Source organism: Magnolia sinica, chromosome 13, assembly GCF_029962835.1.
Source record: "Magnolia sinica isolate HGM2019 chromosome 13, MsV1, whole genome shotgun sequence".
Taxonomy (NCBI): domain Eukaryota; kingdom Viridiplantae; phylum Streptophyta; class Magnoliopsida; order Magnoliales; family Magnoliaceae; genus Magnolia; species Magnolia sinica.
In genome coordinates, this window is record NC_080585.1 from 29,308,937 (window position 1) to 29,333,300 (window position 24,364).

The 24,364-nt window shown below is 46.5% G+C and overlaps 2 protein-coding genes across 2 annotated transcripts; one reads left to right on the forward strand and one right to left on the reverse strand.

Annotated features, from left to right (window-relative positions):
- Window positions 1–1,657: 1,657 nt before the first annotated feature.
- Window positions 1,658–2,007, reverse strand: LOC131224077 (heavy metal-associated isoprenylated plant protein 39-like). The gene has a single exon (XM_058219642.1). It carries the CDS (start codon window positions 1,992–1,994, stop codon window positions 1,695–1,697), a length of 300 nt encoding a protein of 99 aa, XP_058075625.1. The 5' UTR covers window positions 1,995–2,007; the 3' UTR covers window positions 1,658–1,694.
- A 553-nt stretch (window positions 2,008–2,560) lies between these two features.
- LOC131224195 (organelle RRM domain-containing protein 6, chloroplastic-like) lies at window positions 2,561–3,103 on the forward strand. Its single transcript, XM_058219734.1, has 2 exons — window positions 2,561–2,586; window positions 2,698–3,103. The coding sequence occupies exons 1-2, from the start codon at window positions 2,561–2,563 to the stop codon at window positions 3,101–3,103; spliced, it is 432 nt and encodes a 143-aa protein (XP_058075717.1).
- Window positions 3,104–24,364: the final 21,261 nt, after the last annotated feature.

Here is a 24,364-nt window from a genome sequence, read left to right on the forward strand (position 1 = left end):
TCTCATGCCCTTCTTTAAAAAGAAAAAGATAAAAAAAGGAAGAAGATAATCTTATTAGGTAGACACGTGGGACATGCGCACACGTGCAGTATCCCTAGGTGACATCCAGGTTTGCATAGGTAGAGTATCATTCTTAAGCTTAAAAAATCGGGGTGTCATCAATGTCGGTGCCAATGCACTTGATCGTCATAACGTTAACATCATCGAATTCCACATTTGAGTCACCGAGTGTTGACTTCCAGGGCGTGACACACCAGTATGTTTATTTCCAATCCAATCTGTTGATAAGATCAAAAAGACCTAAATGAAGAGACCACATAAATATTAGCCTGATCCAAAATTTTTGTAACCCACAAAAAGTTTTTAATGGTCGATTACCACCATTTCTTATGATATAGTTCTCGTGATTTTTGGATCAGCTTCATTTTTTTAGATCGTTCCCTAGAATGAGTTTTCCAAATGGCTGAATAGTGTGGATATAAGACAGAAACATTTAGGTGGGCCTTACGTTCAGGACAGTACTGTGTTTGGACACAAGCCGCACCTAATCCTAATCTATTCTCCTCTCTTTGCTAAAGCTGCCAGTAATTACATCTGGTGATGTGATGTTTGAACGCGTACGAGACCCAACTGTACGTAGGGCCACCACGGTATTTGGGAGAAATCCACTCTGTCCATCCATTTTGGCAAATCATATTAAAACATGAGAACAAAAATCAGGCAGATTTGAAAGTCAAGTGGGGCACATGACTAAAAAAAAATGAAAAGGAATTGCCAATCAGTCAAAACTTTTTAGGTTCCAACGTGATGTTGATATGCAATCCAAACCATTTGTAAAGTGGCCAAACTATTCATATGGTAATTACCACTAGAATAAATTAAAAATAAATAAAAATATTAGCCTGATCGAAGCTTTTGTGGCCCCCACAAATGTTTCAACTTGCGCTTTGGATTTACCTCATTTTTGGGCTCATCTCATAATATGATTTGACAGATGAGGTGGTTTCCTCACAAGCACCATAGTGGGCGCCACTTAGCTTGAGATCTTTGAAAATTGACCGCCGCTTTGTCTGCTACGTGTGTCTCACATAAATGGCATTTTAGCCTTTTAAAAAATAGGTTTTAGATTCGTATGCAATCCCAGCGTCATGTGATTCAAAGTGGTGAAATTAATAACGGAGTGAAAATGTATGCAGATCACTTTAAATAACTTAGAAGTTGGCAGTTTTTCAGTGGGTGTACACGAACCGAGCTAGCCAGTTAGCTAGCCCAACTTGACTCGAAAAAGCTCGACTTGACTTGGTTCAAAGCTGAGCTTGAGCCGAGTCAAGCTGATTTTTTGAGCTTGAAAATGAGTTCGAGCCGAGTTCAAGCAGGCCCAGCTCGACTCGACTTGGATCGAATCCAGCTCGGATCGAACCAGTTTGGTGACTCAATTACTTTGCCATTGATGTTTCTCACCAACTGTTTGATAAAATGACTCAACGAAATCTGGCTGGTGGCAAGGAAGGTTTGGCTGGGTGGGTCTCACAAGATTGGACTGCTGCAAATCTAAGATACTATAATTCCACCTCTATACATCCTCAAAAACAAAAACACTCTCATGTACAGACCATCTTCTTCCCTAATGGGAATCGATCTTCTAACACCATAACTGATATTTCCAATGTCGTTTTCCTTTCTTTGGGATCTTTCTAAGAGGTAACACAGGAATTTGGATTCTCTTCAGCGCTCGGGACATAGTAATGCATGGTGAGATGAGGATTATAGGCCTGGTAGGCATTGACAAGCTCGGCAATCTGATCGTTCGGATCCTTCTTCTTCGCATCTTGTTTCTTGCCCTCATACTTCTTGGGTTCTTCCTTTTTCTTCTCCGGCTCTTTTGTGGGCCCCACCAAAATGATCTCGGTGAACCAGCCCTTCCGAAGCTTCTGCACAATGTCTATTGGATCCACGTCTCCGGTCACTGTCAATTTCTTCTCTTTCATGTCCATCGAGATCGAATTGATCCCTACAGAATTAGAAAACCATCATACGAGTTTCCCTTCCATAGCTAGTTCAAGTGTTTGTGGGAATGCCTCAATGGTGAACTCGGCTCGATCTTAGCTCGAACTCAGCCTGAGCTGCTGACCGAACCGAGCCGAGCTGGCTAGTCAGGCTTGAGGACCGAGCCAAGCCGAGTTCGAGCTGAGGTCAGCTAGTGTTCAAGCCGAGTCGAGCTGAAGCCAGCTCGACTCGGTTCAACTCAATGTACACCCCTATTTTTCACAAATAGACTAAAGCATAGACAGATTTTAGTAAATGGCTCTTACAAATTTCTAAAAGATTTTTTTTTTTTTTTTTTTTCTGAAAAAAAAAGGAAAACAAAGTCATACTTAGCTTGATTGGGTAGAGTATGTGCGTGTGATAAATATAGGTTGTAAGTTCGGGCCGCTTTATTTGTGTGTGGATGTGAAGGAATGAAACGGATTGGCACAACTGCAATGGGTTCATCCAGGGGAAAATCTATTGGCACTCCATGAAGAACTAGGTGGTGATCTGATCCTTCCTTCGAGATAGAATGGAAGAGCAAGAACGGGCAACTTTGTGGGAAAGAGCCCCTATTAGGAAATCTTGATCGTCTCCTTCTAGTTTCTCTCTCTTTGCGGCGAACCTCACATTTGATACGTCGGAGGATGATCTTCTTTGCATCTTTAGTTGTTATGGGAAATTACTGGATGTCTTCATTCCTTGGAATCGGCATCTAAATCGCTCTCGTGGGTTCGCCTTCATTCGATTTTTCTATGAGCAGGAAGCGTTCAATGCAATTCAATGTTTGCACAGGCGGAGGATTGATGGTAGGGTTGTGCATATTGACTGGGCAAAAGGGCAACCTCGAAGAGGAACAATAGAACCGGGAACATCACAACCCCAACATCAGGCAACAATCCAGGCTTCGGATAGGTCGTTTGCTGCAACAGTAAGAGCGCCAAAGGTAGGTGCTAATATTCAGACGACAGGGAGCTCGAGATTCACCACCATTGCCGATTCTAGGGCAGTGGAGAACAGGTTGCGAATGTTGAATCTGGCTTTGGTGGGGACTGCAATTGACTCGAATGTTTGAATTGATCATTTGTTAGATGCTCTGAAGGCTTTGCCCTTGAAGACCTCGGAGGTGGAAATAGTGAGAATTTCAGCACAGAAATTCCTGGTAACGTTGAAATCAGAGGAAGAGTTCGAAACATTTAGAACAAATTCAAAGTTCCACAATGAAATGGGGCTACAGATGGTAGACAGGTGGTCTCCAACAGAAGTAATTGGGAGTGGTGGCGTCTGGATTAGGCTTTTTGGCATTCCAGCCCAGGCTTGGATTGAATCAGTCATCCTGGATCTGGCAAGTTTCTTCGGGAAGATCATTCAGATTGATTCAAACTCCAGATTCGGCTATTTCCAAGAATTTACTCGTATTAGGGTGATTCCTCGGCCGAGTGTTAGCTTCAATCAAGTCTTGGAGTTGAAGGTTTTGGGGAAGGCCTATCCCATTTTTGCGGAGATGGAACCACTGTTCAACTACGGATGCTCCACGTCCATCCACCACGCAACTAATGAGAGCACTAAAGCATGGGTTATTAGGAGATTTCATGGTCAGGCGGGGCCCCTAGTACCTGTTTGTGAAAATGCTACTGAAGGGGTGGAAGTTTCTCAGATAGGTAAGTCAGGACAGCGGGCAGATGTTTGTTTAAATGTTAATCCGGGGGATAATGTAAATAAGAATTTGGGCAAAAATGCTAATGTACTTATGGGTGAAACGATCAGTAGAATTAATCTAAGTCCAGCTCATGGTAGTTGGAGGGCTACTGAAGGAATTCATATTGGTGGAGAGGCCGACCAACAGCCAGTTCTCGGTGGAAGAGTTTGTGACAGACCTGATGACAGTCTTGGTGGAAGAGTTGGTGACTTGCAGGCTATGTCCAGCCCGCCTGATCCTCTTTTACTGCTATACAGACCTGATGACAGTCTAGGAATAATTTCTTATCGGCTGGAGGAGATTTAGCAAAATGGATCTCTAGTCTATTTCAATTCCAATCAACCACAGCAGAATTCAACCCAGACAAAACTCGATGAAAAGGAAGGTGAGCTACAAGTATCTATGCCTGGCCCTAATGAACCTTTGCTACTGCTAGACAGAGCAGATGACAGTCCACGAATTCTTTCCATTCGGCTGGAGGGAATCAACCAATCGGAACTCAAGCCTATTTCAAATCGAATCAACCAGTGCTTGATATTACCTAGGTATCTGTTTACAATGGTGAAGATGATATGTTGTGTGGATTACAGCCATATGCACTAGACACATCGCCACATCAGGTTAGGAATGCAGGATTGTTTCCACAGGATAGAGGTAATTCTTTACAAAACCAGGAGCATCTTTTCGAGGAGATGCCTGCTGGTGGAAAGGAGACACATTCACCACAAGCAGGTATGCAGAAAACAGGAAGAAAATGAATGTAATTAGGGGTATGAATGTTGAAGAGGGTGTAGCAGGCTTTCACCAGCAAGACCAGGAACAGATTCTTAAGAGAAGAAATGATGGTGGAAAGGAGAACCACCCACCTGATCTTAGACAAACAGGACTGAGGTAACTAGGGGTGTAGAGAATAGGGGAGAGGTTGGCGCAGCAGGAAAGTGCAGATCAAAGCCTAGATGGTGTACAAATTTAGCCCAATTAGTACCATATGAAAGGAGGAAAAAGGTAACAGATAGAGCAAATTTGGAGGTTAATCTATCTCCATATTTTTCAGTGGTAGATAAAATAATTAGTAGATCTAACAGAAATCTGGATGGTGATTTTGGGAGGCTGGTGGACTGCCGGTTTGAGGAGTACAAACAGGGACAACTGATGGAACAGAGGGGAGTTTTGGAGTGGGATATATGGAATCAGGAAATAGACCATTGGATTCACGAGGGACAAGAGGCGTTGGAGGTCGATAAACCCTCGAAGAAGACAACAAGACACATAATCCTTTATGCTAAAGGAAACTGGGAATCCAGACTGCGAAGGTTAAAGAGGAGGGCCGTAAATACTGGTTGTGTAACGGATGGATAAAATCATTGTATGGAATGTACGTGGAATAGGCAATAGTAGATTGTTGCGGACTGCTAGAAGGATGCTTAAGAACCATGATCCGTGGATTGTGGCATTTTTGGAACCAATGCTTGGTGATGACAAACGAGTGCGAAATGGGCTGTTAATGGGTTTTCACTCCTCGTGCTCTAATTGTGATGAGGGTGGAAAGATTTGGCTATTCTATAAGTCCTAAATTGGTTGTTTGATAGTCTTCAAATCAGATCAATGTCTTTCGATAGTGGCTTCAGTGCAAAATTGTGATGCTCAGCTAAATATTACTTTCGTTTATGCCAGGTGTGCTCAGATTCTGAGGAGAGCTCTCTGGTCGGACCTGGCTCTCCTGTCATCCTTGATGCAGGGCCCATGGGCTGTATGTGGAGATTTTAATGCCGTAGCGGTTGATTCAAAAAGAAGAAGTAGAAGGGCTGCGGATTTAGCTTCTTCTCTGGAATTTGCTGATGCAATTAACTCAGCGGGTCTTCTTGACGCGGGTTTTTCAGGAAATCGGTTCACTTGGAGTAATAATCAGTCCGGTAATGCTCAGGTATAGGCGAGGCTAGACCAGGTTCTTTTCAACGCTACCTGGTCCATGTTATTCCCCTAATTCTCTGTTTCCCATTTGCCTTGCATTCATTCGGACCATGCTCCGCTTCTCTTCTCTTTCCCTCGGCCGTTGAATGGTGGTCCTAAACCGTTCCATTTTAACGTATGTGGACCCAAAATGCTGATTTTTTACAAGTGGTAAGGACAACATGATACAAAGTGGAATCTTCTCATCCAGTCTACAATTTGCTCTCTAAACTCAAGCAGGTAAAATATGATCTGAAAATTTGGAACATTGAGGTATTTGGTAACATTTTTTATCAAATAAAGCTAGCAGAGCAATTGGCAATTGAGCTGGAGGATCAGCTACAATCTTCATCAGGTTTTATCGATCATTCAGTCACATTGCAGCAACAAATCAATGCAAATATTGCCAGGTTAGCATCCTTGAAGATCATGCAGGAAATCTTTTGGAAATAGAAATCGAGGGTGGACTGGCTGTCGAAGGGAGACAAGAACATGAGGTTTTTTCATGGCTCGGTAATGGAACCGCAAAGGAGAGCTTTTATTAGTCGGGTGGAATTGGGTTCGGGACAAATTGTGGAAGGCCAAGCAGAGTTAAAGGCAGCAACAGTGGACCATTTCCAGCAAATTTTCAGTGCCAATTCTTGTCAGATTGACCAGGAACTGCTGCAATGTATTCCTCAGTTGGTTGAGCAAGCCTACAATGACCAGTTGTTGCAGATCCCGTCGATGTTGGAGGTCCAAATAGCAGTTTTCTCCATCCCAAAGGACAAAGCGGCTGGGCCAGATGGCTTTTCAGCTAGTTTTTTTCAAACCTGTTGAGACGTGGTGTTCACACCCCAAGTATAGGGTTGTGATGTAATAATAAACTCGGTGAGACCGAGGTCGAATCCCAAGGGACTGATACCTGTACGTAATCTGAAACTAAATAGAACTAGAACTAGAATGAGATAAAATCTAAATCGAATATAAAGTGATGAATAATGGTGAGATATTAATTTAAAACTTAAGAGAAATCAGAGATAAGAAACTAGGGATTCAGAGGATCCACTTGTATAGATCAGGGAGATCTTATGCCTGCTTCAAAAATTATGAAAATTAAACTGAACTTCCTCTGATATAATTTTACAGAGATGAAAGGTATATGAATTAGAATGGATTCCATCACCAAACCATGCCCAGGAGACAAAGTCAACAACAAAATTAAACTAATTACCAACCAATCAGATGATTATGAAGGTTATGAAGGATACCGCCATCCAACCATGCCCAGGAGACAATGGCGAACAACAGGGCTTCCTGACGTCATAATCAAAATAAGAAAAAAGAAATACTCAATGTAAGACCTGTGTCCTAATCCATACTGTTCCGTTAGCTTCCGCGGTCCTTCCGGTCAAATTCCGGTAACCTTCGCACCGTATTCGGTGTTTGCGCACGATCCTAAGCCAGGTCCCGCGCACCGACGTCGGCTTGGTCTGAAATTTATATCATAGCGACCGCGTCGTCGCCGCGGTTCCAACGCCGTGACTTGCGCACCGAACCGATACCCAGGCAAGAAGATGCCGATCAGCGTTTATTCCGAAGAAACACAACACGTTGCAGATTTCGAGAGAATCTCTACAATTAGTCCCATTAAAGCATCCCATACCTCAAGTACAACAACCCATCTCCACCTTTTTCAAAAGTCTACCCTCTTTCCACCTCACCACTCCTCTTTTTCCCATTTTCAACATCAACCATACCCCCTTTTACAATTTTTTCAACCCAAACCATCCCCCATCACTCCATCACCCATCTCTCTCTCTCTCTCTCCCTTACAACTCTCTCTCATTTCAAACTCTCCCATAGCAAAATCCATACGTATGAGTCCTCCCATGGTGAGAAAATTTCATTTGTGAGGCCCACCTTTCCTACCCCTTCATCTCTCATCTCAACCATCCATTTCTCATCTTTCTCCATCAAAGAGAAGCACAAGGAGCTAAGGAAGCCAAAGGAGCAAGAAGATCAAGTGGTGGGTGTCTTGATAGGGTAGATTTCGATATTTTTAAGATGGGCCAAGTGAGGCCAACCGATCAATGGTTTGGATCTCGCTTTGGACCCTAAGATGTGGCCGATGGCCCACTTGGATCATCATGATCATTCCATGATGGGGCCATTCTCCATGGACCTCATCATGATGTTTATTTCCTTACATGCTTAGGGTCATCTAGACCGTTTATTTTATGTGGAGAAGGGATCTCCACCGTCGAATTTCGATTTCATGGACCCACATGTAATGGGACCCACTTGATGTATGATTTAGTGCAAGGGAGGGCCCATAGTGCCGGGGTCCCTCCATCACACGGTTTCACTCTCCATCTCTCTCCCTTTTATCTTATTTATTTTATTTATTTTATTTTTGTAATAATGAGGTTATGTGGCCCACTTGAATGGACCCCACCATGAGGTAGGTATTTTATCCAAATCATCTAAAAGTGGGGCCTACTTTCTATGTGTAAGTACCCTGCCATCCATCCCCTGGTGGCCCACCTAAGCAGGGCCCACCTCCTAAGTACATGGAAAGTCCAGCGTCCAGGGACGCTGGACGTTGCTGGAAAGAAAACATAAATATCATCTTTTCTTTTCCAAGCCTTGGAGTGGTCCACTCATGTAGGCCCCACCTTGATGTATGTATTAAATCCATGCCGTTCATTCCTTTCCCAAGATGGTTTTAGGCGTTGAGCCAGAAGGTGGGATCCATCAGACCTTCAGGCGGGCCATACCATAGCAAATGGTGGTTTTCACCATTGAAAACTTCCTTGATTGGTTATACATTGAAATATGTCCAATATTGGACTTGTTTTGCTCGTGGTGAGCCATGGAAGAACATTGGACGGCGTAGATTCACTGGATATGGACCCCACCTGCGAAATCCCTACAAAAACAGAAATAAAAAATAAAAAAAAAAATTTCAACACAGCAGCCGCTGCTGCTGTGTCAGGCGGCAGCAGGCGCTGCCTGCGCCAGCGTCCGGGCGGACGGACGCGTGTACAGCCACCCACGGCTGTAGCCGTGGGCCCCACCTTGATGTTTACATGTCATCTAACCCGTTCATCGGGTGGGCCACTCTCTGAAGTGGGCCCACCCCAAAAACCAGCGTGATCCAAGACTCAGGTGGCCCACACCGTATGGAACAGTGGGATTGAACCTCTACCTTTAAAACCCATTTGGGGTCCTTAGAAGTTTTGGATCAGGGTGAAAATTTCTCCCACCCTCCACCTAGGTCCACTAGGCCTTGTCAACGGGTTGGATGGCATATCAACATTTCAGTGGGCCCCACATGGAGCCCACATAGATGTATGTGTTCCATTTCCACCGTCCGCCTGGACGGTGGAGCCCGCTGTGATGATTGTGGGGGCCCACTGTGATGATTGCGTGGAGCCCACTGTGATGCGTGCGTGTGTGTATGTGTGTATATATATATATATATGTATATATATATAATATTATATTTCATATGATATTATATGTATTATGTATATATATATTATATACTATATATTTATATATTTTTGCTAAAGTTGAGACCCGTGATTGAGGCCCACCTTGATATATAGGTGAGGCCTACCTCAATTTGCTTGTGGCCCATGATTGAGGCCCACTTTGATGTCTATATAAGGTCCATGGGTCGAGGCCCATTTATTGTATTAGGGGCCCATGGGTCGGGGCCCATTAAGATGTAATGGGGCTAATGGGTTGAGGCCCATTTGATGCATGTATGGGGCCCAACTGGCGAGGCCCATTTGATACATATAAGTCCCGTAAGCTTAGGCCCATTTAATGCATTCTAAGGCCCACGGGTTAAGGCCCATTGCAATGCACATAAGGCCCATTGGTGTGGTCCATTGTTGTGGCTCGCTTGATGAACATGAGGCCCATATGATACGGCCCATTTGATGTATTGAAGGCCCAATGAGTTATACCTAAGGTTCATTGCAATATGCAGTCCCAATATGATTTATGTAATGATGTTTACGTCAGGGCTATGCCTTGGGAGCAATGGTGGTTTGACGTCCACATTGCAAATATAGTGTGGTTAAATGTCCGCATTATGACTTTCCCTAGGGCCCATTGTTAGGCTCGCACGTCTGATGTGTAGGCCGTCTAGGCCCATCTTTATTATGATTAGCATCCATCCCATATAACATGTTTAATTCCATGATTCATAATCATATACATCATACGTATGCTTGATATGAGAAATGCCTGATCATAGCATATGCCTTCGGGCAGATGGTTTAGGGGCTCCCGTACAAGGGGTGTTGCCCTACATGAGCGCACGATACGCGCAGGATTGTTGCATGACTGGACAGTGTGATTCATGCATTCGCATTATGTGATATGGTTACTGTATGCCCTAGCGACATCAGGGCCGTAGCCTCCACAGACGTATCGTGGTTGGCAGGATTGGATACCGAAAATACTGTTCTACATGGGGTGCGATAGATATCCCTGGGTGAAAGTTCCTAAACCCTTATGGTACCAGGAGGTTGCTCCAACGTCTAGACCGAGTGGGTGCATAAGCGCTGGGTGCTGATTACCAGACGGTTGCGCTTTCCACTGTGTCGTGGTCGGTTGGAAGGGGGTGCGGCCTTACCCGCCCGAGAGTAGGGGGCAATGCTAGGCTGAGTCTGACCAGCTCGAGGAATGGGTCCGCTATCGACGAGCCGAGCCCGATATTGGCAGGCGGATAGTGAGGTCTTTTCCACTCACCTTATTGCGCGCGATGGGGCGGCAATCTGGCTTGGAGTGTACTAGACCCCGGTGATATTCCAGATTTGAGCCGTATTGACATGTGGACTTAGATGAGGATTTGTATGCTTGTGTTGCATTTCGCATTGCATGGCCTTGGTATGGTCGACATCATTCTTGCATCACATGGCCTTGGTACGGCCAATGGTATTCCTGGCATTCATCAGCATATTCCGCATTACTCTGATATTGCATAACTACATTACCACCTTAAGCATACACTTTCACCACCCTCTAAGCTTTCTATAAGATTATGCACGACCGTTGCGTGCAGGTGACGTTGGTTCGCAGCAGCGCTGAGGCTTGGGCGCGTAGCTGATCTTCTTTTGGAGCTTTTGGTCTATCTTCATTGTATTTCCCTTATGCTCATTGTACTTGTAAAGTTTTTGATTATAGTGAAAATGTGATGGAGTTTTTGGTTGTTGTTTGTGGGTTATGCCTTTGGTTATGCTTATTACGAATCAAACTGATGTTGAAAATCCTCCTTGTAGCATCCCAGGATCGGAATCTGGCGAATGGGCGCTGGGAGCCGAGAATGGGATTCTACGGAGGCTGTCGGCGCCAGATTCGGCGATCGAAAATTTTGTGAGCCCGGTTTCCGAGTTTGGGGCGTGACAGAAGTTGGTATCAGAGCATAACTCGAGAATAACCGAAAACAACATTACATGTCTGCTACGAATGATTTAAGTCCTAAGTTCGGATAGCCTAGCGATCTTTTATTTCCGACCCTTAACGAGTGTGCCTCCAAGAGTTTTCAAAGTTGATTAGGCACCTTCGCTCTTTCCTGTAGGACATGGTGCGCAGGAGAGTGACCCGATCGACTCCCGCACCACCACCTGAGACTCCGGCTCCACCACCTGCGGCTCCCGCACTACTACCTACGATCCCTGCTCCACCACCCGAGGTCCCTACTGCCTAGCCTGAGGATGCCACTCATCTACCAGGGATTCATGCTGCCCAGCCTATGAGTGCAGCTCCTCCACCAGAGACCGGTGCAGAGCCGACCGTATCTGTGAGTGCTTCCCAGTTACAACAGATGCTGCAGGCTATGACGGCCGCACTTTAGGGGCAGGGCAGACCCCCAGTCGTTTCTCCAGCATAGGCTGAGCAGGAGCGCTCGAGTGCCCTCCTTCGAGAGTTCCGACGCCTCGATCCCCCGCATTTCCAGGGTGAGCCAGACCCGACCGTGGCTGAGAGATGGCGCGCCGACGTAGAGAAGATATTTGAGACGATGGGATGCGCGACCGCGCGGCGAGTCTGATTAGCCGTATTTCTCCTTCATGGTGAGGCTGAGCACTGGTGGATGTCAGTCTCTCGAGCAGCGGGCACTGATTTGTTTGGACTTGGGAGGATTTTGTGGATCGGTTTGACCGACAGTATTTTCCCGATCACATTCGACGTCAGCGAGCGTTGGAGTTTGAGGCCTTGGTGCAGGGCGATATGACAGTGGCTCAGTATGCCGCTCGTTTTGTAGCACTGTCCAGATTTGCACCATATTTAGTGGATGATGAGGAGCGGAGAGCCTGCCGATTTGAGGGTGGCTTACGTTACGGTCTTCGAGGCCGTGTTATTGGGCATGAGCTCCCTACCTTCGAGGAAGTGGTGCGGAAGGCCCAGATTTTTGAGGCTGAGTGGGATAGTTCGCAGACGGATCGTGATCAGAGAAGAGACCGGAAGAGGTAAGCCCCCTCCGGTAACTCCCAGCAGCAGCAGCATTGACGGCCGCAGAGGCACAGGAACCGTCCAGTCGTTTGAGCACCGACAACACCCCTAGCACCACCTCCGAGGTAGTTCGCTTATGTCTATCAAGGGTGCGGTGAGACGAGACACCATTGGTGGGAGTGTCCCCACCTTTAGCACAAGCAGCATCGATAACAACTCCTACCACCAGGACCCCAGTAGTAACTACAATAGCGACGACCACAGAGAAGACACACATCTCCCCAGCAGGCCCAGGGTAGACTTTATGTAGCCTAGTAAGATGCTCAGTCATTAGGAGTCACTGACAATTCGAGCAACCAGGCCTTATGACCGTCTTGATAGATTATTCATTCGATATCTGCATGCATTGCACGTGTGTTGTTTGATTCGGTGCATCGCATTCTTTTGTGGTGAGAGTTTTTACCGATCGATCGGTTTGCCATTGGAGTCCGCTCGTGAGGGCTAATGTCGACTCCCTTGGGGAAGACTGCAGTGTTGGACCGATTTTGCTTGTCTTGCCCCGTTCTGGTTGGGGATATGTTTTTGCCTGCCGACCTGTTTGCTTTGCCTATGTCCGAGTTCGATGTCATCCTGGGCATGGATTGGCTTGCCGAGTATCACGCCATATTGGATTGCTCCGCGAGGACAGTCACGTTTTGTATACCTGGCTTGCCGCAGTTCCAGTTCATTGCTGAGCCCAGAGGAGAGCCGTTGTCTTGTTTGATGTCTTGTGCCTTAGAGGAACCCTTAGCGGTGAGCGTCGACCAGTTACCTGTGGTTTGTGATTTTCTCGATGTGTTTCAGGAGATTTCGGGATTACCGCCTCGTCGACTCACTAAGTTCCAGATTGATCTCGTGCCCGATACTGCGCCTATTTCGAAGGCCCCGTATCGCATGGCCCCATTGGAGTTGCGGGAACTGCAGAAGCAGTTGGACGAGTTGCGTGAGTTAGGCTTTATTCGTCCGAGCAGTTCGCCGTGGGGAGCGCCGGTACTCTTCGTGAAGAAGAAGGATGGTTCGTTGAGGCTCTGCGTAGATTACCGCGAGCTCAACAAGGTCACGATCAAGAACAAGTACCCGCTCCCGAGGATTGATGATTTATTTGATTAGCTACAGGGTGCTTAGCTCTTTTTGAAGATTGACCTATGTTTCGATTATCATCAGATTCGAGTCCGAGAGGAGGACATCCCGAAGATAGCATTTAGGACATGCGATGGTCATTTTGAGTTCCAGGTCATGTCCTTCGGACTGACCAATGCGCCCGCAGTATTCATGTAGTTGATGAACATGGTCTTCCGTCCGTATCTCGATCAGTTTGTTGTGGTATTCATCAATGACATTCTGATATATTTAAGGACCCATGAGGAGCATGAGCGGCACCTGGAGATTACTTTGGGGACCCTCCGCGCACACTAGATTTACGCGAAGCTGGAGAAGAGCGAGTTCTAACAGGAGGAGGTGAAGTTCATCGGTCATGTGGTGACGAGGGAGGGTGTCGTAGTGGACCCCTCGAAGGTTGAGGTAATGCGTCAGTGGGGCTAGCCCACGAACGCGTCTGAGATCTGTAATTTCTTGGTTTAGCAGGCTACTACTGGTGTTTTATTGAGGGCTTCTCTCGTATTGCAGCCCCGTTGACCAGGTTGACCCGGAAGGGCATAGAGTTTATTTGGAGCGACGCATGCGAGCGAGCATTTATGGAGTTGAAGGACTGCCTCACGTCTGCTCCTGTCCTCACTCTTCCCTCCGGGAGTGATGGATTTATTATATTCACCGATGCCTCGCATATTGGTTTGGGTGCTGTCCTGATGCAGTATGAGAGACTAGTGGCCTTTGCGTCTTGTCAGCTCAAGGTCCATGAGCTGAACTACCATACGCATGATTTAGAGTTGGCTGCAGTTGTCTTCGCACTGAAGGTGTGGAGACACTATCTCTATGGGGTTAGGTTCGAGCTCTTCTTTAATCACAAGAGCTTGAAGTACCTCTTCTCACAGTCCGAGTTGAACATGAGGCAGAGTTGCTGGATGGAGCTCCTGAAGGACTATGACTTCGATCTCCGGTACCACCCGGTAAGGCGAACGTGGTGGCGGATGCCTTCAGGTCAACCACGAGGCCTGGTGGCGCACATGATGATTCGGGAGTGGCGGATGCTCGAGGATATAGCAGAGTACGACTTTGAGTTTGGCTTGCGATCTTCTATTGTGCGATTATCGAGCACGCCGATTCAACCTCTCTTGTCGCAAGGGTGATCGAGGCTCGCAGTGCATTCAGTCGTTCGGATTACCGAGCGAGGCGGCATCGAGAGTCGAGCAGTTAGCGATTGGTACAGATGGTGGACTTCGCTTCAGAGGCCGATTATGTGTCCCGGATATTCCTGAGCTACGCCGAGATCTTATGACCGAGGCACATCGATCGCGGTTTTCTATCCATCCTGGCTCGACGAAGATGTACCATGACATGAGGCGACAGTATTTTTGGGCGAGGATGAAGCGCCAGATCGCCAGCTTTGTGGCCGAGTGTGACACGTGCCAGCATGTCAAGGCCAATCATCAGAGACCCCCTAGTCTATTGCAGCCGTTGAGTGTCCCGATGTGGAAGTGGGAGCACGTGTCGACAGATTTCATTATGGGCTTTCCGAGGACTCATCGCGGTCATGACGCCATCTGGGTTGTCATTGATCGACTGACGAAGTCGGCACATTTTATTGCAATACGTGCGACTTGGCCTTTGGATCGGCTTGCGAGATTATTCATCGAGGATATCGTGAGACTGCATGGCGTTCCAGTCTCGATCGTTTCTGACCGAGACCCGAGGTTCACGTCTCAGTTTTGGGGAGCTTTCAAAGAGCGATGGGTTCTGATTTGCAGCTCAGCACCGCGTACCACCCGTAGACCGATGGCCAGACCGAGAGGGTCAACCAGATCCTTGAGGATATGCTTCGGGCCTGCGCGATTGATTTCGGAGGTAGCTGGGATGAGCATCTACGATTGGCTGAGTTCTCATACAATAACAGCTATCAGGCGACCATCGGCATGGCTCCTTTTGAGGCACTATATGGCAGACCATGCAGATCACCGAGTTGTTGGACCGAGGTTGGAGAGCGTCGTCTCTTAGGTCCCGAGCTTGTGCAGGAGACGTCAGAGGCTATTGATATCATCAGGCATAGGATGCGCACAGCTCAGAGCCGGCAGAAGAGTTTTGCTGATCGTCGGCGTCGTCCCTTGGAGTTTGATGTAGGGGACCAGGTGTATCTCAAGGTCTCGCCCATGAAGGGCGTAGTTCGATTTGGAGCGAAGGGCAAGCTTGCCCCGAGATTCATAGGACCTTTTGAGATCACTGGGCGCATTGGCGCCGTGGCCTATCGGCTTGCCTTGCCATCTCAGTTGTCTGGCGTCCACAACGTTTTTCATGTCTCCATGTTGAGGAAGTGTGGGTCAGACATCGTTCCTGTTATCGATTGGCAGCCGTTAGAGGTTCGTGAGGACGCTTCCTATATTGAGCAGCCAGTCCGTATCCTTGATCGGAAGGAGCAGGTCCTCCGAACCAAGGTCATTCCGTTGGTGAAGGTTCAGTGGGGTCACCATTCTGTTGAGGAGGCTTCTTGGGAGCGTGAGGCTAAGATTCGAGAGCGTTATCCCCATCTTTTTTATGATTGATTGTGTTGTATGTTGTATGTTATCTCTGATTTTATATAGTGATGTTATGTTTCTTCTCCCTCTTGAGTTCTGTCTAATTGCGATGATTGTGTAAATTTTGAGGATGAAATTTCTATTAGGAGGGGAGAGCTGTAAGACCCGTGTCCTAATCCATACTGTTCCGTTAGCTTCCGCGGTCATTCCGGTCAAATTCCGGCAACCTTCACACCGTATTCGGTGTTTACGCACGATCCTAAGCCAGGTCCCGCGCACCGACGTCGGCTTGGTCCGAAAGTTATATCATAGCGACCGCGTCGTCGCCGCGGTTCCAACGCCGTGACTTGCGCACCGAACCGATACCCAGGCAAGAAGATGCCGATCAGCGTTTATTCCGAAGAAACACCGCGCGTTGCAGATTTCGAGAGAATTTCTACAATTAGTCCCATTAAAGCATCCCATACCTCAAGTACAACAACCCATCTCCACCTTTTTCAAAAGTCTACCCTCTTTCCACCTCACCACTCCTCTTTTTCCCATTTTCAACATCAACCATACCCCCTTTTACAATTTTTTCAACCCAAACCATCCCCCATCACTCCATCACCCATCTCTCTCTCTCTCTCTCCCTTACAACTCTCTCTCATTTCAAACTCTCCCATAGCAAAATCCATACGTATGAGTCCTCCCATGGTGAGAAAATTTCATTTGTGAGGCCCACCTTTCCTACCCCTTCATCTCTCATCTCAACCATCCATTTCTCATCTTTCTCCATCAAAGAGAAGCACAAGGAGCTAAGGAAGCCAAAGGAGCAAGAAGATCAAGTAGTGGGTGTCTTGATAGGGTAGATTTCGATATTTTTAAGATGGGCCAAGTGAGGCCAACCGATCAATGGTTTGGATCTCGCTTTGGACCCTAAGATGTGGCCGATGGCCCACTTGGATCATCATGATCATTCCATGATGGGGCCATTCTCCATGGACCTCATCATGATGTTTATTTCCTTACATGCTTAGGGTCATCTAGACCGTTTATTTTAAGTGGAGAAGGGATCTCCACCGTCGAATTTCGATTTCATGGACCCACATGTAATGGGACCCACTTGATGTATGATTTAGTGCAAGGGAGGGCCCATAGTGCCGGGGTCCCTCCATCACACGGTTTCACTCTCCATCTCTCCCTTTTATCTTATTTATTTTATTTATTTTATTTTTGTAATAATGAGGTTATGTGGCCCACTTGAATGGACCCCACCATGAGGTAGGTATTTTATCCAAATCATTTAAAAGTGGGGCCCACTTTCTATGTGTAAGTACCCTGCCATCCATCCCCTGGTGGCCCACCTAAGCAGGGCCCACCTCCTAAGTACATGGAAAGTCCAGCGTCCAGGGACGCTGGACGTTGCTGGAAAGAAAACATAAATATCATCTTTTCTTTTCCAAGCCTTGGAGTGGTCCACTCATGTAGGCCCCACCTTGATGTATGTATTAAATCCATGCCGTTCATTCCTTTCCCAAGATGGTTTTAGGCGTTGAGCCAGAAGGTGGGATCCATCAGACCTTCAGGCGGGCCATACCATAGCAAATGGTGGTTTTCACCATTGAAAACTTCCTTGATTGGTTATACATTGAAATATGTCCAATATTGGACTTGTTTTGCTCGTGGTGAGCCATGGAAGAACATTGGACGACGTAGATTCACTGGATATGGACCCCACTTGCGAAATCCCTACAAAAACAGAAATCAAAAAAAAAAAAAAAAAAAAAATTTCAACACAGCAGCCGCTGCTGCTGTGTCAGGCGGTAGCAGGCGCTGCTTGCGCCAGCGTCCGGGCGGACGGACGCGTGTACAGCCACCCACGGCTGTAGCCGTGTCATCTAACCCGTTCATCGGGTGGGCCACTCTCTGAAGTAGGCCCACCCCAAAAACCAGCGTGATCCAAGACTCAGGTGGCCCACACCGTATGGAACAGTGGGATTGAACCTCTACCTTTGAAACCCATTTGGGACCCACAGAAGTTTTGGATCAGGGTGAAAATTTCTCCCACCCTCCACCTAGGTCCACTCGGCCTTGTCAACGGGTTGGATGGCATATCAACATTTCAGTGGGCCCCACATGGAGCCCACATAGATGTATGTGTTCCATTTCCACCGTCCGCCTGGACGGTGGAGCCCGCTGTGATGATTGTGGGGGCCCACTGTGATGATTGCGTGGAGCCCACTGTGATGCGTGCGTGTGTGTATGTGTGTATATATATATATATATATACATATATATGTATATATATATATAATATTATATTTCATATGATATTATATGTATTATGTATATATATATTATATACTATATATTTATATATTTTTGCTAAAGTTGAGACCCGTGATTGAGGCCCACCTTGATATATAGGTGAGGCCTACCTCAATTTGCTTGTGGCCCATGATTGAGGCCCACTTTGATGTCTATATAAGGTCCATGGGTCGAGGCCCATTTATTGTATTAGGGGCCCATGGGTCGGGGCCCATTAAGATGTAATGGGGCTAATGGGTTGAGGCCCATTTGATGCATGTATGGGGCCCAACTGGCGAGGCCCATTTGATACATATAAGTCCCGTAAGCTTAGGCCCATTTAATGCATTCTAAGGCCCACGGGTTAAGGCCCATTGCAATGCACATAAGGCCCATTGGTGTGGTCCATTGTTGTGGCTCGCTTGATGAACATGAGGCCCATATGATACGGCCCATTTGATGTATTGAAGGCCCAATGAGTTATACCTAAGGTTCATTGCAATGTGCAGTCCCAATATGATTTATGTAATGATGTTTACGTCAGGGCTATGCCTTGGGAGCAATGGTGGTTTGACGTCCACATTGCAAATATAGTGTGGTTAAATGTCCGCATTATGACTTTCCCTAGGGCCCATTGTTAGGCTCGTACGTCTGATGTGTAGGCCGTCTAGGCCCATCTTTATTATGATTAGCATCCATCCCATATAACATATTTAATTCCATGATTCATAATCATATGCATCATACGTATGCTTGATATGAGAAATGCCTGATCATAGCATATGCCTTCGGGCAGATGGTTTAGGGGCTCCCGTACAGGGGGTGTTGCCCTACATGAGCACACGATACGCGCAGGATTGTTGCATGACTGGACAGTGTGATTCATGCATTTTGCATTGTGTGACATGGTTACTATATGCCCTAGCGACATCAGGGTCGTAGCCTCCACAGACGTATCGTGGTTGGCAGGATTGGATACCGAAAATACTGTTCTACATGGGGTGCGATAGATATCCCTGGGTGAAAGTCCCTAAACCCTTATGGTACCAGGAAGTTGCTCCAACGTCTAGACCGAGTGGGTGCATGAGCGCTGGGTACCGATTACCAGACGGTTGCGCTTTCCACTGTGTCGTGGTCGGTTGGAAGGGGGTGCGGCCTTACCCGCCCGAGAGTAGGGGGCAATGCTAGGCTGAGTTTGACCAGCTCGAGGAATGGGTCCGCTATTGACGAGCCGAGCCCGATATTGGCAGGCGGATAGGAGGTCTTTTCCACTCACCTTATTGCGCGCGATGGGGCAGCAATCTGGCTTGGAGTGTACTAGACCCCGGTGATATTCCAGATTTGAGCCGTATTGACATATGGACTTAGATGAGGATTTGTATGCTTGTGTTGCATTTCGCATTGCATGGCCTTGGTATGGCCGACATCATTCTTGCATCACATGGCCTTGGTACGGCCAATGGTATTCCTGGCATTCATCAGCATATTCCGCATTACTCTGATATTGCATAACTATATTACCACCTTAAGCATACACTTTCACCACCCTCTAAGCTTTCTATAAGCTTATGCACGACCGTTGCGTGCAGGTGACGTTGGTTCGCAGCAGCGCTGAGGCTTGGGCGCGTAGCTGATCTTCTTTTGGAGCTTTTGGTTTATCTTCATTGTATTTCCCTTATGCTCATTGTACTTGTAAAGTTTTTGATTATAGTGGAAATGTGATGGAGTTTTTGGTTGTTGTTTGTGGGTTATGCCTTTGGTTATGCTTATTACGAATCAAACTGATGTTGAAAATCCTCCTTGTAGCATCCCAGGATCGGAATCTGGCGAATGGGCGCTGGGAGCCGAGAATGGGGTTCTACGGAGGCTGTCGGCGCCAGATTCGGCGATCGAGAATTTTGTGAGCCCGGTTTCCGAGTTTGGGGCGTGACACTCAAAGCCATTGCAAACCCATTGTAATTTCAGTCACAATAGGCCATTAAAAACTAAAAATATTCTCATAATAAAATTAAATCAAAAATTCCTTCAATCTAAACAAAAGGCACACGCATAAATTCTCCCATCACGCTACAAGCTTCACCTCTTAGCCCTAGCTAAGAGGTTTAGCCTAGAATAGACATGATGAGGCTTAGACCTCTAAACAATTTCATAGGCAAAATATGAAAGAAATAAGAGAAGAAGTAAAATTGAAACCGTCTTCACCGTCCTCTCCTTGATGCACCTCCGACCCACCGATCCCTCTCCACGTATCTCTCTTTCTTCTTTATAATAGTCTGGAGGCGGTGGAGTGGAGAAGTTGGTGGATAATGCAATTCGCATCATGCGCAGCAAACCTGCGTTCGACTCGCGTTCGGCACCAATAGCCGACTTGTTTTCGGGATCTGGTCCGTTCAGTCTCCTTGAGCATGGTCGGTCCCACCTTGGGAATATTTTGGATAGTCCAGATGGACGGACCGATCCCTTCTAAGATCCTGTAACAGCCCGGATCGTCCGGGTTTCTCCGGACGTGCGTAACGCGTAAGGAATCCGAAACGGATCCTTCCGGCGTCAGTGGGGCCCATGAACAACGTCAGTGGGGAGATCTAGTCCGTTCATTAGCTTTCTCTTGAAAAATCGGTTGGACATGACCTATTTTGGATCAGCTTCTTGGTGGCCCATGGATGATTTCATTCCACCGTCCATCTTCCTTTTGGATGTTTGCGATCCCATCCTCCTTGTTTCCTCAAAAATCGTCACCTATGACTTGGTGAGCAAGACTTTACGAATCTGGTAAATGGTTTGGATTGTCCATATGGACAATGGACGGGGCCCACAACATCAACCGACATTTGGTGTGGATCCTTGCTGTAACGGCAGTTGTCGTTTTGCATTAAGGAGTCGGTCAATACCGACTTTGACCGGGTTTCTCCATCCGGTGCACATTGAGTGCACGTATACTCTCTATACACACGATGCTCATGGGCCACCATCATAATGGTCATGAGAAATCCGTTCCGTCCATGTCTTTTCTCATATCATCTAATGGATAAATCCCGAGTTTGAAGCATATCTGAATATCAGGTGGGCCTCAGATTAGTAATTCATAGGCTGATCTGACCGTTGGACCACTTCTATAGGTATCCAACTACTGAAATTTGACGTGTACAGCTTATTTAAGGTCCTCAGGACACCTATGGAGTTTTGAGCTGAAAGGATGGTGGGAACCCTGTGATCTTGCATTCTAGACGTCTTTCAGGCCATTTGAGCTTCAGTTTCTCGATTTTCTCGGATCTCTGGCATGTAAATCCGTCGATCTTTGTCCCATGGAGTCCATCATTTGCCTTGGTGATTCTGGAGCGTCAAATCCATGCATTTAGCACCCTTTTTCAGTCCAAGCTCGTAAATACACCTTGCATCACAAACACGATTAAATTAAGCCGCTAAACCGTACCATGTTCGTAAATCTATGTAATAAATGAAGTCTAATATGCAATATTTGACCCTCAACACGTGGTGGGTCACGACATTCATAAGGCGATCTCCTTTTTCTTTTAAGGAGGGAATATCCCAAGGTCAGTTTCGGCTACTATTATCTGCTTAATTCCAAAATCAGTTGCGCCTACGTGGTTCTCAGATTACCGTTCTATCAGTTTGTGTACTTGTCTGTATAAATTTTTTTCTAAGATTGTAGCTTCCAGGCTTAGCTAGATCCTGCCTCTGTTGATATCACCGGAACAGGGGGCCTTTGTTCAAGGGCGTTCGATAGCAGAAAATATTGCATTATCTCAAGAGTTGTTCAGGGAATTAAACAGACTAGTACGCGGGGGAATCATTGTTTTAAAATTAGATATGGACAAAGCTTATGACAGGGTAAACTGGGACTTTTTGAAGCAGGTTCTGAATTGGTTTGGTTTCAGCAGGTGTTGGATAGAGATGGTAGAAAAATGTTAGGCGAATAGTTGGTTTTCCGTTCTTATAAATGGAGAGATGGCAGGCTTTTTCAAATCTTCAAAAGGTCTTAGGCAGGGAGACCCGATTTCTCTAAGCTTGTTTATTCTTTCAGCTGAGGCTCTTAGCAGAGGGCTCAAAAGCCTATTCAACAGTCAGATTTGCCAGCCTTTTGCCTTGTCTAGAGGATGCCCAATAATCTCACATCTATTATATGCTGACGATACGTTAATTTTCACAAATGGGAGCAAATCCATGCTGCTATAACTTAAGAAATTCCTCGACTCCTTCCAAGCATCTTCGGGCCAAAGTATAAATCTCAGGAAAAGTTCCTTCTTCTGTTCAAAAAAGCTTCCTGGTGCAAGAATTAGAATGATTGAGGCTACCCTCGGTTTTGGTAATTCGTCATCAGCGCTAACTTATCTGGGAGTCCCGTTGGCAGATGGAAGAATCAAATCAAGTTTATTTAAGCCGTTAGTAGATAGAGTTGTAGGTCATATTAATGGGTGGAAAGCCCGTATTTTATCCCAGGCTGGGAGAGTAGTTCTAGTGAAGAACGTCCTATCAAGTATTCCAGTTCACACTATGGCGGTGGTCCATATTCCTTCTCAGGTGCTGAAATTAATAGAGAGGCATATGGCGAATTTTTTCTGGGGCTGATCAGAAGGAAAAATAAAGTGTTACTGGAAAAATTGGCACTCGCTAACAACACAAAAAACCGAGGGGGGCATTGGTTTTAGAAAACTTGCAGACATTATGAAAGCTTTTCGAATTAAAATGGCATGGTCAATCAAATTTGGACAGGAGGATAATGTGTGGAAATCTTACATGGTGGCTAAGTATCATCAGGATTTGGTGCCAAGGGTAATAAATGGAATAAGGCGGATGTCTTTTCCTTTGTGGAAGAGAATCAATGAACTCATTCCTCTGGTGGAATCCCGAGTTCAATGGCATATAGGGGCCGGCAATTGCAATTTTTGGCAGACGAATTGAACAGGCCTGGAACCTCTAGCGCAGTTGGCTGATGAAGAGGTGCCAGCAGGCTTGCAGGATAATCAGGTGCGTCAGGTCATTGGCCCAAGTGGTCCTCTCTCCCCCCATCAGCAGTGTTCCTTACTCTTCCTTAGAAAGTAATTGATCATATATTTCAGGCAGCGTATTGTACCTCTGAGGGCGCTGTTACCCCTTTCTGGCCATTCACGTCTTCTGAGGAATTCTCAGTTAAATCAGCCTGGTCTCTGAGTAGGGACCCAGGGCGGGGACAGAGCTGGACTAGATGGGTTTGGCATGCTACTCTACCACCAAAAATCTCCCTTCTTGTCTGGAAGGTACTCCAAAATGCGGTCCCAGTTGACAGTGTGGTGCAATCCAGAGGTGTATAGATTGCCTCCAGGTGTGTTTGTTGTTCCAGTCATGATTCCCAGCCCCATGACATTGAGACTCCGCTTCATCTGTTTGTCAACAGCTGCATGGTGCTGACTGTGTGGCGAACTTTGGGCAAATGGTTAGGGATTAACATTATGGCAGCATTATCAGTTGAAGCCTGACTTTTTCAGTGGTGGGTGGCGGTCTCTTCTAAGGGAAACAAATCGGTATGTCAAATGCTTATTCCATGCATCGTAATATGGGAGATCTGGAAAGCACAAAATGGTGCAATGTATGACGGGGTGCAGGTTTCCTTGGATCGAGTTCTGGCCAAAATTAGGCGGTGGGACGCTCTTCTCTCCAACTCTCTCATTGACGGTGGCGCGCCTGAACTAGGGCGGACTGATAATTCAAGGATAAATGTTGTCTCACCTCTTGTCCCAAGAGCAATCGGTCATGCAGTTTTGATTAGACGGGAGCAGCCATCGCTAGGATGGGTGAAAATTAATGTAGATGGCTCGTCCAAAGGCAATCCGGGCAGTGCAGGAGGTGGTGGAATATGTAGAGGAGAGGCGGGCTATTTTCTTTTTGCTTTTTTTGCAGGTTATGGGGTCGGCTCTAACACGGTTGCAGAATTGAGTGCAGTGCATGACGGACTTACTCTCAGAATTCACAGGGGTTACAGCAAAATTATTTTAGAATCGGATTCAAGTTTGGTGGTTGATTTGCTCAATGGCGATGCAACGCCGGGTTGGAAATGGAAGATGTGGTTACATAGGATTCATCAGTTGCAGCGAAGAGTCCAAATCAGATTTGTGCATGTTTTGCAGGAAGGGAACACGCCAACAGATTTTATGGCTCGGTTAGGGAGTGCTTCTCAATCTTATGCTTGGTTTGAACGTCAGGTGAAGCTTCCTCAGCAGGTTAGAGGCTCTATCTTTCTTGATAAGGTTAGATTAGGTTCTATTAAGATAATCTAATCCCCTTGTCG

What these genes read in the sequence shown, in the direction of transcription:
- LOC131224077 (XM_058219642.1), bottom strand. Translation starts at nt 1,994, where the DNA reads ATGGACATGAAAGAGAAGAAATTGACAGTGACCGGAGACGTGGATCCA.
- LOC131224195 (XM_058219734.1), top strand. Translation starts at nt 2,561, where the DNA reads ATGGAAGAGCAAGAACGGGCAACTTT. An exon ending in GAGCAAGAACGGGCAACTTT is followed by an intron (nt 2,587 to 2,697) that starts GTGGGAAAGAGC and finishes TTGCATCTTTAG; the next exon opens with TTGTTATGGGAAATTACTGG.